Consider the following 18,824-nt stretch of genomic DNA (forward strand, 5'->3'; position numbering starts at 1 on the left):
TGTGAATTGGTAAGTGTGAAGCACTCTCTCCCTCTTTAACTCTAAATAAATAAATAAATAAAAATGTTTTGCTTTTAAGGCTCTTTGTGTTAAAAAGGTTCCAGACCCATGCTTTAGAGCATTATGTGTATGGATTTGTTCCACGTTTAAGCCATTGTTTGCATTTCCTTTTCTAGCAATTGTTCACTAAAACAGCAGGTTCCAGACCAATCCCAACTGCCATTAATAACGAGGAAAGAAGAAATGCAATGGCAAAGGCACCATAGAGCACTGTCTGTGTCATTTACTAAGAAGACTTATTTTATATTTCTTCCTTTAATGCGTGGTTTATCGAGTCAGACTGTCGAGAAACATGGTAACAATTTCAAGCATTTACAAGTACATGAGCCAAAATTCAAGCACTTATCATACAAGATTAAAATTCAAGTACTTTCAAAGATTTCAAGCAACCGTACAAACATTGAATATAAAATGAATAACAAATGTTTTTTACTTCAAAACCCAACATTTATTCTTAAAGAAATTAATGTTTTTTTCCACTTTTAAGAGCTCAATCATGATGTTGAAAAAAATAGGCATGTATGATACCCCTTTTTTTTTCGGATTGACACCTAAACTTACCAAAATAACATGAATCTCTGCACCTATTTAAAAATGTAACCACTATATATATATATATATATATATATATATATATATATATATATATATATATATACACACACATATATATATGTATATGTATATGCAATCTGCAGAACTACATTTAATTTAAAATTAGTATTCGGTTGTTGTTTTTTTATTAAATCAGGTGGCATTGTTTGACTTTGGTTCGAATCTGATCTTATTGATGCATGCTAAGGCTACCTGTCATTAGATAGGAGCTCTAAGGGCTTGCTGGGAGAGCCCATGTCGTAGCCAATGTTCTTGGTGACCAGACAGGCGGCAGAACCTTCTGGACAGCGCGCTTCTCCGCCTATTGAAGCAGAGGATTGTGTTATTTAACAAGAGGATAGAATTCGGTGGATTCTTTGATCCGACTCATTTTTTTGCATCGCTTTAGATTTTAACACAAGCTCATTATAGGCAACTGACTGAAGCTGCGGCATATGTTGATGTAGAAGTTGATGTCATCGTCGCCGTCATCTACCAGGTAGCCGCCATCGCTCACTTTGATCAGCGGGTTAAGGTCATGTTTTTTACTGTCAATGTCAAAAGCGAAGCAAGGCACCTGGGCACAAACGCAAAATCAACCGTACAAACCGGAAGCAAGTGCACTCACACACAGATCTTGTCATAACTGTGCCATTAGGTCGTACCTCTTTGTGTGGCTTGAACTTGTCGCTGCTGCAGGCCACATAGGTCCTCCACTCGAAGTAATGCATGCATTGAGAAACAGCCACAAACTCCGGAGTACCCTGAAGGAAATCGAAGGAAAAATACTGCATTATGCACAATTTATTGACTGTATTTCCCGCACTATTAGGCAGGATTATAAAAAATGGTCATATGTCATTTTTTTTCCATACATTAGGCTATAATATAATGTACGGTGCATTAAATGAAATCTACACAAGGAGCTAATTTGTGTATTGTACAAACGGTGGGCCCTACACTTACGGTATACACTGATATCATGATTAATCAGTTGTTAAGTGTCGTTGACCAAAATCACAAAACATTGTAAAAACAAGAGTAAATGTGGTGAGAGTGCTGACACGATGAAAACACATTAGAACTTGTGCAATTATCCCACTATTTTTACTCAAAGTTCCAGCAAAACTGATTTTATAGTGCATTATGAAAGGTTAAACAGTCTTATTCACCTCTGCACTGTAGAGTAAATTTCTTTAAATTATATTTATTTAATTCAGAATCTAATTAGCTGGTTAACTTATCAGCCAGCAGGTAGAGCTCATGGTTTCCCACCTGAATTAATTTGACGTAGCCTCATTTTGCCTATAGCATGTTATCATGAAGGAAGCAATACTCTAAACATATTTTAGTTCTAGCTTTAAATTATTGATTTTTCCGTTCATTGATACGGACAATGATTGATAAGTCCAGAAGGAAAATAGTAGAGACACAGAAATGAATAATGCACGTGTTTGATGCTACAAAACAAAATTTATTTACATGACCAGAGAATTGAATCACACAAAAACAATAAAAGGACATTGTTGAGACAAGCCTTTCGCAATATTAGAAAAGTGGAACAGGGAAAGAAATTCGGTGTTAAATAATGGAATCATTGATCCATAAATGGTGATCAGGAATTATTTTCATAACATGTCCAAAATGAAATATTATTTGCCCCAGCACCAAAACAATCATTTGTGAAATATTTTCTTGGTTTAACTCACGGGAACACAAAGGTATCTTGTTGGAAGGGTTTGTTGAGAAGGATGGCGGACCAGTAGAGGCCGACATTCTGCTTTCCGGTCTGGGCCTTATGCCGTAAAATGTCTGCGCTCTCACTGCAGCCACTATGATTTGATTCCCTTTGCGTAGGATGTCTTGCAATTTAGGTCAGCGATTTGATTTGATCGTTGCTCTAATGTGATAATATATAATAAATGGTAACGCATACCTACAATTTCTGTATGCATTTTCAATCTTGTCTTCCGTATTATGCAGTATATATAAAGGCTTTCAAGTTCCTGGACAGATCAGGGTTTTAGTCGCACCTTATAGTACGGAAAATACAGTACTTCATGAAAACAACACATAAGGAAAACTTTCTGAATAATATATATCAAAAAGTTTAGGTCACAAAAATGACCATGGAGTTTTTTTCCCCTCTTAAGTCAGCTGCTTCTTATTAATGCTTGATCACATTTGTCTGTCTTGTGCTGTAGCTGAGCACCGTGACAGAACATCCACTTTTGCATGCTTGACTTTCCACTCCCCTACGGTTTCCCCACTTCACCCGCAAAAAAGCGTAATAGCGAGAAAAAGGAAGTGTAGAAGGTGAGGGGGACAATGAGCCGCAAACCCTTAAAACACCTTAAAGCATCTTTAACAGGAGACACCCAATCTATTATTGCTTTCGAGTTTGATGACATTTTTTCATTGGTAACCTTTGTGATGCAATACACTTTTAAAAACAGATTATGTTTGTGGTAGTTGTTGACAAACATGGGCATGGTTATGTTGGTCATAAAATTAACAGGCCTATAATTAGAAATGAAAATCTAATACAGAAGCTCCCCTACTTACGACCATTCCACTTACGAAAAACGGTAGATACAAACATTTTTTGGGGATGTCGAAAAATATTGCAGACATTGCTGTAAGTTAGATTTTGTATTGTGAGCACCTTTTACCAAGAACAGGACATTACTGTAGTGCTTCTTTCCCTGTGTGGTGGCGCTGTGAGAGGTCACCCAGCATCCACCCCGAAGTAGAAATTCGCTTCCTCTTCCTAGTTCGTGTGTAAACATTCTATACTGTATCTCCAGCCCGGTAAGAACTTTGACATTTTTATTATTTAATATCTCGTGCATCCATTCAATACGGTTGGTGTTAAGTGAAAAGAAGAGGCGAGCCGTTTGTTTTGAAATGAAAGTGGAATAAGGAAGCTTGATGCGGTTGAGAAAACGGTTGGAACGCTTTTTCTTGGCCACTTTCTAGGTGCCTAACTATTGAAGCTCATCTTCCAAAAGTAAGTTACACTTAACTTTATTCATCTTTTCAGAGCATATCATTGAATTAAAAGGTTAATTTTTAGGCACAAAACAATACAGGTTACTTATCCAAGCCTTAAACATACGCGTATAAACATACAAAATATAGCACTGAAGCAACTTACGAACGATCGTTTGTTGGTAAGTAGGGCAGCGTCCGTAATCAATGACTATTTGTTTTTTAAAAAAATCATTTGACAACTACTTTTATAATTGGATAAGGTAAACAAAGGTAAACATTGGGGCTGTATTATAAAAAATCAAAACAAATCAATTTGCTGTCTTAATTCTATTGCTTTTTTGAGAATTTTATTTTGTAGGCCCATTTTAAAAAATTAATTATCAATTAATTTTTATCTGACACAGGTCTATAATTACATAAGCTTTCTGGGTCAAGGTTGGGTTGTTTCAGTGTAGGTTTAATAACAGCGGACTTAAAAGCCACTGAAACTACACCTGAGGACAGTAATATGTTTATAATATTTAGAACTGAAGGTCCAAGGACCCCAAAAAGACCTTTAATCAGCGAACCCGGAAGCGGGTCAAACAGGCAAGTAGTAGGTTTGGCTGTATTCACCACCTGTTTAAGATTATCAAGTGACAGATCACTAAATTGGAAAAAAAAAATCCCTGGACAGCCACCATGTCGCCAATCTATCATTTTCAAACCTTTAATATGTGACGTATAAACATGGTCTTAAGAAATCTCTTCCCGTATGCGTTGAATCTTCTAATCAAAGAAGACCATAAAGTCATGGGCTCAATGGGTAGAACTATCTGGGATAGTCTGTTGCCTCGTTAGCGATGCTACAGTGTCAAAAAGGATTTTGGGGCCTGGTCATCATAGAAGGGGGATTACCTCATTTGCGGTCCCTTCTCAAGGTTTCTTCATTTTCCTCATGTTGAGGTTTTTGAGTTTTTCCTTGCCCTCATGTAGGTTTTAGGTCAGGGAACGGTGTAATAATAGTCTGGAGTTTGCAATATTCTGTGTTGTCTGTGCAGCCCTTTGAGACTCTTTGTGATTAAGGGCTACACAAATAAACATGACTTGACTTGACTTGATTAGTTTTTAACAGGGATATCAATGTATTTTCTTTTAAGAAAGGCCTAAATTTGTATTTAAAATTGCAGAAAAAATTAAGACTATAGAGCTCTTAATAGTTACAGCATTGAAGTTAAAACATCAATGCAGGAGATAAGTCTGCAAGTTTGGTGTCGCTGCAAGTTTGGGGTCGACAAAAGCCAAGTTTGAAGAACATTTTTCTTATAAATAAAAAGCATTAATACTAGCTTCCTCAATGTCGACTGTACATTCTATTTATTTTGCAACTCCTTTGATCAAAAAAAAAAAGGTGACTTTTCATGGGAAACACACTATTGCCTGGGTGACCCAAATTTTTATCGGAAAAAGATGAACAAAATAGTTTGACAAGTTTAAATCACCGTATGAACTAATCCATTTCAAGATTAATTTTTTTCTGCACGTATTAGGGATTTAAGAAGATGTGAAAGTTGTGTAAATGCAATGTTAACAAATATATTTTTTTAATTGGCAGGTATTTTTTATGTTTATTTTTTTATCTGTTTATTCATATAGTTATTTATCTTCATTTGTTATTATTATAGTTTTCATTCATTTATGTATTGGGCGGTAAAATGTTTGGTTCAAAACTAACAATAGTATGCTTTCAGAATGGAAAATAATTATGAACATTTTCAGAAACATAGAACGTTACTTGGAAATCAATCTCTGTATAAAAACAATCCGGTTTTGTTCAGGTTGTTTAAGGAATAAACATATTAAATCAGATATTACATTTTTTTGTTGCAGCCTTTTGTGAAATGGTCCCATATTCCAAGCTTTATTTGGGGGCAAAAGTTTGGCAGTGCTCACCATGGTTTTCCCACACTGGAATCCGATGGTGGTCTGGATGAAGTTGTCTTTTCCTGCACATTTGATGGTACTGTTGTAGTCCAGGACGGTTCCGGACTGCTTCAGGAGAGACAGATCACCTGCGCAACGAGAATAGATGTATCAGGGGTGCGAGTCATAAATAAATCAAACAAAAAAACACATGAAAACACAGAAGTATCAGTGACTTTGAATGTGTGTGGCTTTAAAAGACATTTAATCCGGATCTTTCATATTTGCTTTTAAAAAAGAAATGTTCACCTCGTGCCCTTTGAGAAAACCATTAGTCACGGCTGCCATGTTTGACATTGATATAAATAAACATCGGTGGGAAAAGTTCTGATCTGGTAACCTTACTTAAAAAAACCCAGGCAATCAGCTAGAATAAAATACTATGTGGAAAAAAAATAAACGATAACATGCACTACACTGTAAAATTGTATTCCATTTACTATTTAATCTGTTCTTTAGTTTAATTTTAGTTGTGCATGGTGTAGGCTTCAAACCTTTGACCACAAGTTTCGGCTATAAAAAGGAAACGAGTCATATAAGTGACACTGCACAATGTAGGGATACGCGAACCTTAAACACAAGATTTACTTCAAGTCAAGTTATTTGTATAGCCCTGAATCACAAAGAGTCTCAAAGAGCTGCAAAGATTATTGCAAACCACAGACTATTATTACAGACTATTATTACACCATCCCCTGATCTAAAACCGATATGAGGGCAAGGAAAAACTCAAAATCTCAGTCAAGTCAAGTCATATTTCTTTGTGACACCCTTAATCACAAGGAGTCTCAAAGGGCTGCATAGACCACAGAGTATAACAGACTACATATTATTACAGTATCCCCTAATCATAGACCTACATGAGGGCAAGGAAAAACTCAAAAACCTCAGTCGAGTCCAGTCTAGTCATATTTATTCTTATAGCCCTGAATCACAAGGAGTCTCAAAGGGCTGCACAGACCACAGATTATTGCAAACTACAGATTATTATGACACCATCCCCTGATCTAAAACCTACATGAGGGCAACGGAAAACTCAAAAACCTCAACGTGAGGAAAATGAAGAAACCTTGAGAAGGGACCGCACATGAGGTAATCCCCCTTCCAGGATGACCAGGCTGCAATGGATGTTGCAATAACAGATAATACACAGATTGCCAGGCCATAGGACGGGACTGAAATGTCAACCTCTTAAACCAGTGGTGTTAAACTCATTTTAGCTCAAGAGCCACATGGTAAAAAACAACTATCACGGAGGCTGGGCTTGTAAATTAATGGCGAAAAAATTGTGCCCTACCTGTAGGGTTGGAGATCTTTTGGAGGCTCATGATTGAATTACAATTATGTCTCAGGGGTGTAGATTTGATTATAAAACGATAATTAAGGTTTTTTTTTCCCACACAATATTATTTTTCTTCACTTTTGTAGTATGTATCAACAGTCATTTGTAAAAAACAAAAACAAAAACACTAATTTAAAGGCAAAGGACTTAACGATTTAAGCCTTTCTACCATTAATTCATTTTTTGATGAAAATGTTTACTTTATTTTAGCTATTAGATTTCATAAAATCCAGGTGCTAACCTATAATTTCCAATTCCTGGAGATAACGGGCATAATTTATCAGCAAATGCTATGGTTAAGAGAGACATTCACTTGAGTGCAATCGTATTGCCTTAAACAACACGCCCCTGACTTTTATTTTAGGTAAAATAACATTGGGATGGGCATTTTCTCAAATGTTGGTTGATAAAATAATAGTCAGTGAGTGGTTTGCTTTAGGAGTGACGCCTGGCTTTGGCGACATCCAAGAGACATGTATAAAACTGCAGGTCATTGTTTGAAGTGATGCGGCTCATTTTTCCCTTGTTCTCCTCTCAGCGTGGTCTTGTAGGCCAGATTAAATCAATTGGAGGGGTTTATCTGCTATGCAGGCCCAATTTTTAACACTCCTGATTTAAACTTTACTGGTTGGTGATCATTTCTTTCAAGATGACTGTACTTCTAGTTAAAATTGAATGTTTGGTTTAAAGCAAAGATTTGTGAAACATATTCCTGCCACAATTGTCAAACAAACCCTCTCGGATTAAGAAATGCCTTTTCTAACCACAAAGTGAAATGCCTAATTGCTAGAATAGATTGTTCCTATATTTTACAATTCATATATGACGTAATCCCAAGGACAATGCAGGCCCACTTTGGACCTCTTTGACATTTTACACTGCGTATAAAAGGCTGTAAAACATTGTGTGCCGTGTGGCGGTCATAAGACGCTAAGGGGGAAGAGTCCGTCAGGCTGCTTGCATAAAGCAATCAATCAACACCAGAACATACGTCCTAAATCCGAGATCCAACCCTAAAATAGCAAGTCTGGAGAATCTGCATGAAGAAAAATATAATCTTATCAATATGATTTTTATTTATTTCAAGTCAAGCTTTACTTTTGAGTTCTCCCTTATATGGTGAGCTATATTGCTCTTAAAACAATCATTATTTCTTTTTCAGTGTATTTTTAACCGTATTGCATCTATTTCACACAACTATATATCCTGGGATGTGTAAACACTGTTGTTGTTTTGTTTTCCTAATTATTTGTTTTAATTAATGGGGCAGCACAGTGGAGCAGTGGTTAGCGCGTGTGCGGCACAGTTTTGAGGTCATGAGATCGAACCTTCCTGTGTGGAGTTTGCATATTCTCCCCGTGCTTGCGTGGGTTTCCTCCGCGCACTCTGGTTTCCTCCCACATTCCAAAAACATGCATATCAGGTCAATTGGCCTAACCAAATTGTCCCTAGGTGTGAATGAGCGGGTGAGTTGTCTGTCCCTGTGTGCCCTGAGACTGGCTGGCAACCAGTTCAGGGTGTCCCCTGCCCACTGCCCGAAGACAGCTGGGATGGGCTAAAATATTTTAAGTGTTTTCGAAGCATTGGAAAACGTTAAAAATCATTGGGATCCAGCTTGCCACTGTCCTCCAGAAGGTGCCAAAAGGCAGATAAACAGGGGGACCCACAACCTGTTCCACACCACCCGCTCCTGACTTCAATCAGGAACTCAGTATTAGAAGACTGTGCTGACAGCAAAGGCTGTCCGATCATTTTTTTCCCTTATTGTTGCTAATCTCCTGCCTGAGTATTTTTGGTTTAAACAATTTTATTGACACTATTAACAGCAAATATACCTGTCGATCTGTTCTGGACTTTTTGAACCTGTGAGAGTTTTCCAGATTGTGTTTTTTGTTACTACATTTTGTCCTTCTTCCCATGTTTTGTTTACTTCTTTGTTTAAAATAAACTCTAGTCAGCAAGTGTCTCTGCACTTGGGTCCATGTCACTAAAACATAACAATACAATGTTTGTGTCATGTTTATACTCCCACAGAAAACCATGACCTAAAAATACATCTATATTTTCGAAACCCCATCTTTTTCCATTGCCAAACATTTATGAAAAAGCTCCAGGGAGCCACTAGGGTGTTATAGAGCCAAATGTGGCTCTAGTGCCACAGGTTAATAACCCCTGAACTAGTCCCTATTAAAGACAAATATACAATTAATCATAACTCGTGCATCTAAATGCATAGAAAATTGGATAGGCTTATCTGTTTTTTTATCATGTATTGCAGAGGTGTCGGATTCAAGACTATGTATCGTATATTCCAAAAATCAGCCATTTTTCCTCTTGGCTTGGTCCATAAGTCAAGTCAAGTCACATTTATTTATATAGCCCTTAATCACAAAAATGTCTCAAATGACTGCACAGGATTACAATGAGACAATTACCTGATCTTAAACCTGCTGGCAAGGAACAACTCAAAACCTCAGCGTGAGGAAAAAGAGGAACCTTGAGAAGGGATCTCACAAGTGGTAATCCCCCTTTCAGGATGACCAGGGTGAAATAGATTTAATCATTTTAACACAATGCAGCTTGCGAATCAAAAAGTTGATCTAATGTTAAAGTAATCCTTAACAAATTCATATTTTAAAGTCATCAAGTACTCTCAGACAGAAAAATGCCCCCCAAAAAAACAAAACACTACTTTTGCAATGTTTGAATAAGAACACTTTCATTAGTATTCATACAACCAAAGGTACTGACTTACTGATGTGAAAATGATATCATGATTCCTCTTAGGTTGTCTTTTAATAACTCAATATTCATAGAACCTCTGCCAAAAAATAAGGGACAAATATTTGTAAACAATCCCCACTTTCTGCAGTCAAGCTGTAGGAATAGTTTTTGTACTGCAGATGCTCTTTAACAGGGAGAGCACATAACAAAAACACGGAAATGCAACTTAATTTATTACTGTTTTTTCACAACCATAGGGCGCATTGTGTTAAAAGGCTTTGTAGCTGGTATTTAACATTACACAGGGCGCACTGCACTACAGGGAGCGAGTGCCCTCTGCTGCGGCTGCTGACTTGCCATCCATCCATTATCTGCATCGCTTATCCTCAGTAGGGTCGCGGTGGTGCTGGAGCCCAACCCAGCTATCTTAGGGCAGTGGGCTCTGCACCCTGAGACAGACAACTCACTCGCTCATCCACATCTGGAAACTATTTGAACCGGCCAATTAACCTGACATGCATATCTTTGGAATGTGTGCCGGAGGAAACCCACGCAAGCACTTGTCGGAGATCATTTTTTTAGCTTCCTCCACTTGCACACCTTTGTATCATTAATATTCAATTATCTCGCTGCGGCTGCTTGGTTTCCATGTTGTTTCGCGTAGTATAGAAATCAACACACCACGGCGGACAAAAACACGGAAAGCATTTAATTCATATTTGGGGCGACAACTCTCTTCAGCCTACAATAGCTCAAAAACTTTCCAGATATGCAATGGCGTTAACATCCATGAGCACTTCCGCTAACAATGCATTGTATGTGACGTCACGCAATCAAACAAGAGACGCTTAAAAGTCTCGGGAGTCGCATTTAGTTGGAATTGTGAATCATCTCACCAAAACATCGGATTTCACCCAAAAATCGGGATTAAGCATTAAGCTCTGCAGTGTGAGACTTTTTTGTGCACCTTTTGGTCGTGAAATACGGTAATCCAGCCTGAGGAGAAATACACAAGACAAGCCAGAAGGACAGGAAAGGCTTACCAACAGACTGATGAATATCACTGGTCAGGTCGTGGGCGCAGACAGCGACGCCTTCACCGCAGGGAGTAGATGGGGAGGAATTGCACAGCTTGAGCGTGTAGCTTATTTTGTTATCCAGGTCGATAGCTTCCCATTTGTAGCTACGAAAAATCAGGAACAAAATCAAAAACAAGAAGCAGCTCAGAAGGAAAAAATAAAGTCAAATAAAACATACACGTTGAAAAGTTTGGGGTCTCCCAGACAAATTTGTGTTTTCCATGAAAAAGTCACACATTTATTTAGCAAAGGAATGTCTGCGTTCTTTTGCCCGTATTAGTCTCTTCCTAATGTCGGCCAGTTTCCGAAATGGCTTTTTCTTTGCGACTCTGCCTTGAAGGCTTCATCCCTGTAGATGTTCACGCTGACACCAAACTGCTGGTTGAGGACCTGTTGGCAGGTATCTATTTCTCAAACTAGACACTCATGTAACTGTTCTCTTGCTTCGTTTTGCTCTCACTCCTCTCTAAATATTTTTGCCTATTTTTATCATATTTTTTAAAGTATTTTATCAAATGTTTACCCTGTGGTGCCATGTCTAATCTTGATGCATACTATGTTTCACCACCTTGATGTCAATGACAAAGACAATTTTATTCTATTCTTTCTAGTCTGGTTAGAACCTGTTTGTGCTGTTCTCTGAAGGGAGTAGTACACACCGTTGTCGGACATCTTTAGTTTCGTGGTCGTTTCTCGCATGGAATAGCCTTCGTTTCTTAGAATAAGAATAGGCTGTCGAGTTTCACATGAAGGTCCTTATTTTCAGGCGTTTCTGAAGTTTAATTCACCCATATGGGATGCTACAAATACTCAACTTGCTCAGAGGTCAGTTTTATAGTTTCTTAAACCAGTCAAAATGTTTTCAGCAATGCTACCATATTTGCACAAAGGTTTTCTAATCATCCATTAGCCTTTTAACACAATTAACAAAACGTTATACACCCTATTATTAGAGAAGTGAAATGCAGGAAATTGACATCTATACTTCTATGTAAAAATTGCATTAAACGGAAATTTGCAGCTGAAATAGTCATTTACTACATTGACTATATTGGGTATATTTCTGATTAGTTTTATTTTATATTAATCCAAAGAAAAACAGTACTTTTCCTACAAAATCCAATTATTTTTTCCTAAATCTGATTAATTTTAACTTCTCAACATTTAATATTTGCACCTTTTTTATTCCCTTTCATAATAGGATAGCAATTTTGTATAAGGTAAATTAAAAAGAATTCACTGAAATTGGTACCGTATTAAATTATTTTCGTCAATCCACACTTGTAAGTATTAGGTTGACAAATAAATGACATTTGAGAGAAATTATTTTTACACCATTGCAACAGTTTCCTTAAAATTGGGAAATAGTGAACATTTTAGTCTAAGTTTGAACACAGTACAGACAAGTCAAGTCAAATTTATTTATATAGCCCTTAATCACAAAAATGTCTCAAAGGACTGCACAGGATTACAATGACACAATTACTTGATTTTAAACCAACAGGCGGGCAAGGAACAACTCAAAACCTCAGCGTGAGGAAAAAGAGAAACCTTGAGAAGGTACCTCACAAGTTGAATCCCCCTTCCAGGACGACCAGGGTGAATTACATTTAGCATTACAGTACACAAACATAACAAACACTAGGTAACATGTTGAAAATTTGTCTGGAAAGTTCAAAACCAGTCCAAACCATACATTTGTCATGTACAGTGGAACCTCGGTTTTCGAACGCCTCTCAGTTCGAACAAATCGATTCTCGACCCAAAATTTCGAGAAATTCTTGCTTCGCTTTTCGTTCAAAAAAATCGGAGTTTGAACGCCCGTACACTAGGGGCGATGCTGAGCGGCGTACGGGTGTAGATTGCCCCCACCCCTCGAGAAGAACTGTTATGACGTGCGCGCGCACTTCTTTTTGCTTTCGCTTTTAATATCGGTGAACGGAGTGTTTTAGCCCCTAATTATGCCTCTCAAGAAGGTCGGTGCAAGCAGCAAAGTTGCTACAGGTGAAAAAAGAAGGGTAGTGCGTACAACTATTGCATTTAAGAAAAATATAATAGCAAAATATGAAGAAGGTGTGCGAGTTTCCGATCTTGCTATACATACAGCATGGCTTCTGCTGAGCACCACAAAGGTAAGAAATCCTATTCATAATTCTTTTCTTTATCCTTTAACCACTCACCACTTTTTGTGGAGACCCGGGTGCTAAATGACGTGTAAACCAAATGATTTTTTTAGTTGTACACGTTCATGTTAGCGTAATCTTTCGTACGGAAGATTATGCTAACGCGAACGTACGATTAGCCTGGGTTAGCTTCATGTTTACGTTCATTGTAAGCGTTCAGGGTGTTGGAACGGATTAAAATGATTTTACATTACTTTTAATGGCAAAAACGATTTTCGGTGATCGACCAAATCGATTTTCGAACAGGGTTCTGGAACGGATTATGGTCGAGAACCGAGGTTCCACTGTATTTGTTTTCTAAAATTGGTTATTTAAAAATTTTCACATTTCTTGGACAGAAAAACTCCTGTTCATTTAACTCATATCGTATTTATCGACTTATTTTGGAATTGCGTTGTCGCTTAATGCTATTGCACTACTTTTCATTGCACTATTGTTATGATGGCCAAACCAAGAGTCTTTTCTGTGTTACTGACTAGTGCAACTAGTCTAATGGGTATCAGTTGGACACACAATTGTAAAAAGACATTTGCCCGGAATAGATTAAAACTCTCCCACTGTATTAGTATTATTATTATAATAATCGCTCCCTATCTTTATTATATTGATTATCATGACTAAAAATGGGGATGTACCAGTACCAAGTATCCGCAGAGGTGCAGATACCAGTCGCACATTATTACAGAGAGCCCTCGCTACTTCACGCTTCAACTATTGCTGATTTTGAATTAAATTTTGTCTTTATTGTTATTGATAAACGTATTGTGTTCTGCAGACAGCAGGGACTGATTAGGGAGGGCGCTCTGTTTGGGTGGGTGTGTCTGTGTGCGAGACTCTGATAGGCTGAAAGCTGTCAGCCAAAGAGCGGGCGGGCGCTGCCTATGCAAAAAAATCAGGAAGCATATTAACTGTAGCTTTTAGTGACTCGTTACATTGAGAAGAAATTCATCGATTAAATCGGACTCTGAGGAAAGTCAGAAGATCGCAACAAGATTGTGATCACCACAGGGTGCTTTGTGGGATTATTATTGGGTTCCAGATGCGACTCGGGCGTTCCTGGAAGAAGGCAAGAGCAGTGCTGCGGGTCCGGCTTACTGCTAACAGCTAGGCTAACAACTCTACGACCCTGTATCTTGCCAACGCCAGGTCCAGCAGCCATGAAATAGATCACCTGGAACAACAGCTCCTGGGAAACCGTACATTCAGGACAGTTTTATTTTTAATCATTGCCGATATTTGTTGCTATTCGAAGAAACCCGATGCTAGCACGCAGCTAGCCAGCCGCTCTCAAAATTGCTTTCTTACACTGAAAGGATTGGCTCTCTTGTTTGACTTTTTTTTTTTTAATAATGACAATATTCATTCATTCTACTGCAATTATTTGTTGTATGTTATTATTTGTAGACCTATAATTGTCTTTTGTTACATACGTATACTCTCGGTTGATACTGATGTAATCTCCAGGTAAATTTTACTCTTTGGGGGCTTTTATGAATGGGCAACGCTAATTTGGGCGTATGGTTCTGGTCCCCATTAACCGCGAAAACCGAGGTATCCCTGTATTAATTGGGAGCATCAGCATCAATATCAGCTGCACGCCTAAGAATTAGAAATGCGAAATTATAAAAGGATTCAAATGTCCTTATTAAATACAGTTTTGGGCAAAATAGTATTTTGCGATTTGTAGGTGGTATATTATGAGTCATGGCGTGGCATTACTAACTTAACTGATCAGTGTCTGGAATCAGCATCGATGATTACTCAAGGGTTGAGTATCGTTCTAAAAAGGTAGCGTTTTTCCTCCCTGATATTTTTGTGTTAATATATTGCTGCCAAATGTCACTACACTGTTTGTCTTTGTACTATTGGTTCTGATGCACATACAACAGCAGTCTCCAAGCACTCATGACCGAGTTTTTCCTATTCCTCCTGACATTCTTTTAGTTTCTTATTTTCTCTCTTAAGTCTTCATCACGTGTTTATCCTGGAGTGCCATGTACAGTAGCTCAGGGAGTAAAGCGCTCATCTTGAGGTCACAGGTTCAATTCCCGTCCCCTCCGAGTTATAGGTCCTTGGGCAAAACACTGAATCCCTGATGAGCATGTAGTTGCTATCGGAGTGAATGGGTAAGTGTGAAGCACATTGTAAAGTGTTTTGGGAGGTCAGGGACATGAAAAGCGCTATATAAATGCAGACCATTAACATTCATTCTTATCAATGACAATAAAGACAATGGTAGGCCCCCTTCTCTTCAGGATTTACATCCATTAGGTGATATTATTCGCAATATCATTTTTCATTGCTACACAGATGACACTCAGATAGATAGATAGATAGATAGATAGATAGATAGATAGATAGATAGATAGATAGATAGATAGATAGATAGATAGATAGATAGATAGATAGATAGATAGATAGATAGATAGATAGATAGATAGATAGATAGATAGATAGATAGATAGATAGATAGATAGATAGATAGATAGATAGATAGATAGATAGATAGATAGATAGATAGATAGATAGATAGATAGATAGATAGATAGATAGATAGATAGATAGATAGATAGATAGATAGATAGATAGATAGATAGATAGATAGATAGATAGATAGATAGATAGATAGATAGATAGATAGATAGATAGATAGATAGATAGATAGATAGATAGATAGATAGATAGATAGATAGATAGATAGATAGATAGATAGATTAGATATAGATTAGATATAGATAGATACTTTATTCATCCCCGCAGGGAAATTCACTATATCTTCCGATGGAGGAATCTGCCTTACTAAACTGTGGTAATTTAAAGGCCTGCCTCACTGAGATAAAAGAAGGCATGTCACTCAACTTCTTGCGCCTTAACTCTGAAGAGACCAAAATGTTAGTTATTGGTCCATCTAAACGCCATGACTTGTTCTCAAAAACTGTTCTGAACTTTGACAAATGTAATATCACCCAGAGTAAGTCAGTCAAAAATGTAGGTGTCATATTTGACCACAATCTGTCCTTTGAAACACACGTTAAGAATATTACTTGAACAGCTTTTTTTCCATCTTCGCAATATTGCTAAAATTCGCCCTATGCTGTCTCGGTTGGATGCGGGGATTACAACTCACGCGTCTGTTACTTCCAGTCTCGATTACTGTAATGCACTACTCTCCGGTCTCCCGAAGTCCAAAATCAAGAGCCTTCAGCTGGTACAAAACGCTGCAGCGAGGCTTTTAACTAAGACAAGAAAGTTTGATCACATGACCCCGATTTTAGCTAACCTGCATTGGCTCCCTGTTATCTTAAGATGAGATTTTAAGGTTCTTAGTCTCATCTCATCTCATTAGCTGCACCGCTTATCCTCAGTAGGGTCGCGGGGGTGCTGGAGCCCATCCCAGCAATCATCGGGCAGTATGCAGGGGACACCCTGAACCGGTTGCCAGCCAATCGAGGGGCACATGGGGACAGACAACTCACTTGCTCATTCACACCTAGGGACAATTTGGACCGGCCGATTCACCTGAAATGCATGTTTTTGGAATGTGGGAGGAAACCGGAGTGCCCGAGGGAAACCCACGCAACCCACGTAGGAGGCTCCCATGACTTGAACTGTGCCGCACATGCGCTAACCACTGCACCGCCGTGCTGCCCGGTTGTCTTAGTATTATACAAAATCATACATGGACTTGCTCCATCATATCTTTCAGATATAATTTCCCCCTATTTTCAGGTTCGGAGCCTTCGCTCTGAAAACGCTTGTCTACTAGTGATTCGAAGAGCCAAGAAGAGATCCGCAGGTTCAAGAGCGCTCTCCATTCGGGCCCCAGTGCTGTGGAATGCTCTTCCCCCTGAGATTCGATCTGCAACCTCAGTGGAAATGTTTATATCTAATCTCAAACACACTTCTATTCTATAGCATATGAATAATTTACATTTTATTTTGACAATATCTGTGTATTATTTGCCCTCATGTAGGTTTTAGATCAGGTGATGGTGTCTTAATAGTCTGTGGTTTGCAATAATCTGTGGTCTGTGCAGCCCTTAGAGCACAGGTGTAAAACAGGCGGCCCGCGGGTCAGATCAGGCCCGCTAAGGGATTGAATCCGGCCCGCGAGACAACACTCAGAGAAGCGCAAGAGAAAAACAAGCTGCAGGTTGAAATATGTCCACTTGATGTTGCCAAAGCCAGGTGCCTCTCACAAAGACACTGTGCTTGTATTTATTTTTCTCTCTCTCTCTTTCTTTTCCACCCCTTTTCTCCCACTCTGTCTCTGTCTCTCTCTTTTTCTCTTCCTTTGTTGCTCTTTGTCTCTTTCTCTCTCTCTCTGTCTTTTACCCTCTTTTGCTCTAACTTCCTTTTTTCCTTATCTCTCTTTTCTCTTTCTCTCTTCATACCCTTCGCGCTTTCTTTTCTCTTTTTTCTCCTTCTGTCTTTCTATTTCTCTTTGGATTTCTTTCATCCTCTCCCTTTCTTTCCCCCCTCTCTCACGACTTTTTATCTTTTATTTCTCACGCTCCCTCCCACTCTCTCTTTTTTCTTTGTCCCCCCCCTCTTTCTCTTATTTCTTTATCTCTTTTTATTTCTCTTTAATCCACTAGTCCGGCCCCCGACAGAATGTTTGTTCTATCGTGTGGCCCCCGAGTTAAAATGAGTTTGACACCCCTGCCTTAGAGACTCTTTGTGATTAAGGTCTATACAAATAAACATGACTTGATGTAATACACTTGGTTCCATCTGTGATGAAAACATATAATCGTTATTAATAATTGTTTGTTACGCCCTAGTTTGAACCGTTAATCGATTAAAAGAAAACCAAGAGTTGTTTATCAGAGAAACACATTTAATTACGTATTAAAGCTCACAAAGAAAGCGTTTTATTCAAAGAGTTTTCGCAGGGAAGATACAATCATACGTTAGCGTGTTATTGTGTCAATATTTGCTCACTTTGAAGCACTTTGACAGCCAAGAATTGCTATTTGCTGGCCCAGTTAACAGTGCTTGTGAACGTGAAGCTAGCCGCTAGCTTGCTAAATTAGCATTACCACGCTGAGTTTTAACGACCAAGAGCGCTAGCATAAACCAAGACATTATAAGCTAATGTTATCCAAAAAGATAAGAAATATTCTCAAGTAGTTGACAAGGTGTGAAATTGACGGCTGACTCATGTTCTCCTCCAGACGGCTGAATGTCAAGAGGCGGGAGAGTGATCACACTGACATTGTTTGGAAAATGGCATTTAAATGTGATTGACTAAGAACCTTTATCTTATTATATAGTATTGAAATTTAATCAAATGGAATGATTTGTCTACACCGCAAGTGTGTGTGTACCTGCAGAGATCCTGGTACCACAGGTTCGCCTCCTTTTCATCATTCGGCGCCGCAGAAGCTGGAGTAGACCCTCCGAAAAACAGGAAAGATCCCAGGGTAAAAACCAAGCAAAACAGCCGCCCTAGAGGCAAAGAACGCCGGCTGTGCTTCTTTAAAATCATATTGGAGTTTTTCAGCAGGACGACATGATGATCGCCAGAGGGGAAGAATCGCTCTGTAGGAAGTGACTGCGCCACATGATTCAACGTCACATGACTGTCATGTTGTTTAACCGTGCGGCCTTCAGGGAGCGTGGGAGATTCGGGAACTAACACTGCCACTTTGTTAAAGGGGCAGTGTGTATTAGTTAGCGCTTTCAGTCACTCATTGAAAAAAAACTATATTGATTTGAATTAAAAGCAAAAATACATGAACTACTATGTAGAAACTAAGTAGACAGACAATGTCCAAGATGGTAGCGCGCGCGAGTGCGGCGGCTTCAGGCTCTCCAGTTACTCTTTTTGCTTTCAGTGTTCTTTAATCTCTCATCTTTTCTTTTTTGTTCCTTTATGAAATG

The 18,824-nt window shown here is 38.5% G+C and overlaps 1 protein-coding gene across 1 annotated transcript in view; it reads right to left on the reverse strand.

Moving 5' to 3' along the window:
- Positions 1-18,444, reverse strand: part of igf2r (insulin-like growth factor 2 receptor) — an 85,989-nt gene extending 67,545 nt beyond the window's left edge. Inside the window, exons 1-6 of the mRNA XM_088324745.1 lie at positions 18,269-18,444; positions 10,720-10,859; positions 5,581-5,699; positions 1,320-1,418; positions 1,096-1,231; positions 868-976 (exon numbers count right to left, since the gene is read on the reverse strand). Coding sequence (XP_088180871.1) covers positions 868-976; positions 1,096-1,231; positions 1,320-1,418; positions 5,581-5,699; positions 10,720-10,859; positions 18,269-18,429 — 764 coding nt within the window. The 5' untranslated portion in view covers positions 18,430-18,444. The remainder of the gene's footprint in view (positions 1-867; positions 977-1,095; positions 1,232-1,319; positions 1,419-5,580; positions 5,700-10,719; positions 10,860-18,268) is intronic.
- Positions 18,445-18,824: the final 380 nt, after the last annotated feature.

The sequence above is a fragment of the Urocampus carinirostris genome, chromosome 20 (genome assembly GCF_059441175.1).
Source record: "Urocampus carinirostris isolate Australia breed hairy pipefish chromosome 20, RoL_Ucar_1.0, whole genome shotgun sequence".
Classification (NCBI taxonomy): Eukaryota; Metazoa; Chordata; class Actinopteri; order Syngnathiformes; family Syngnathidae; genus Urocampus; species Urocampus carinirostris.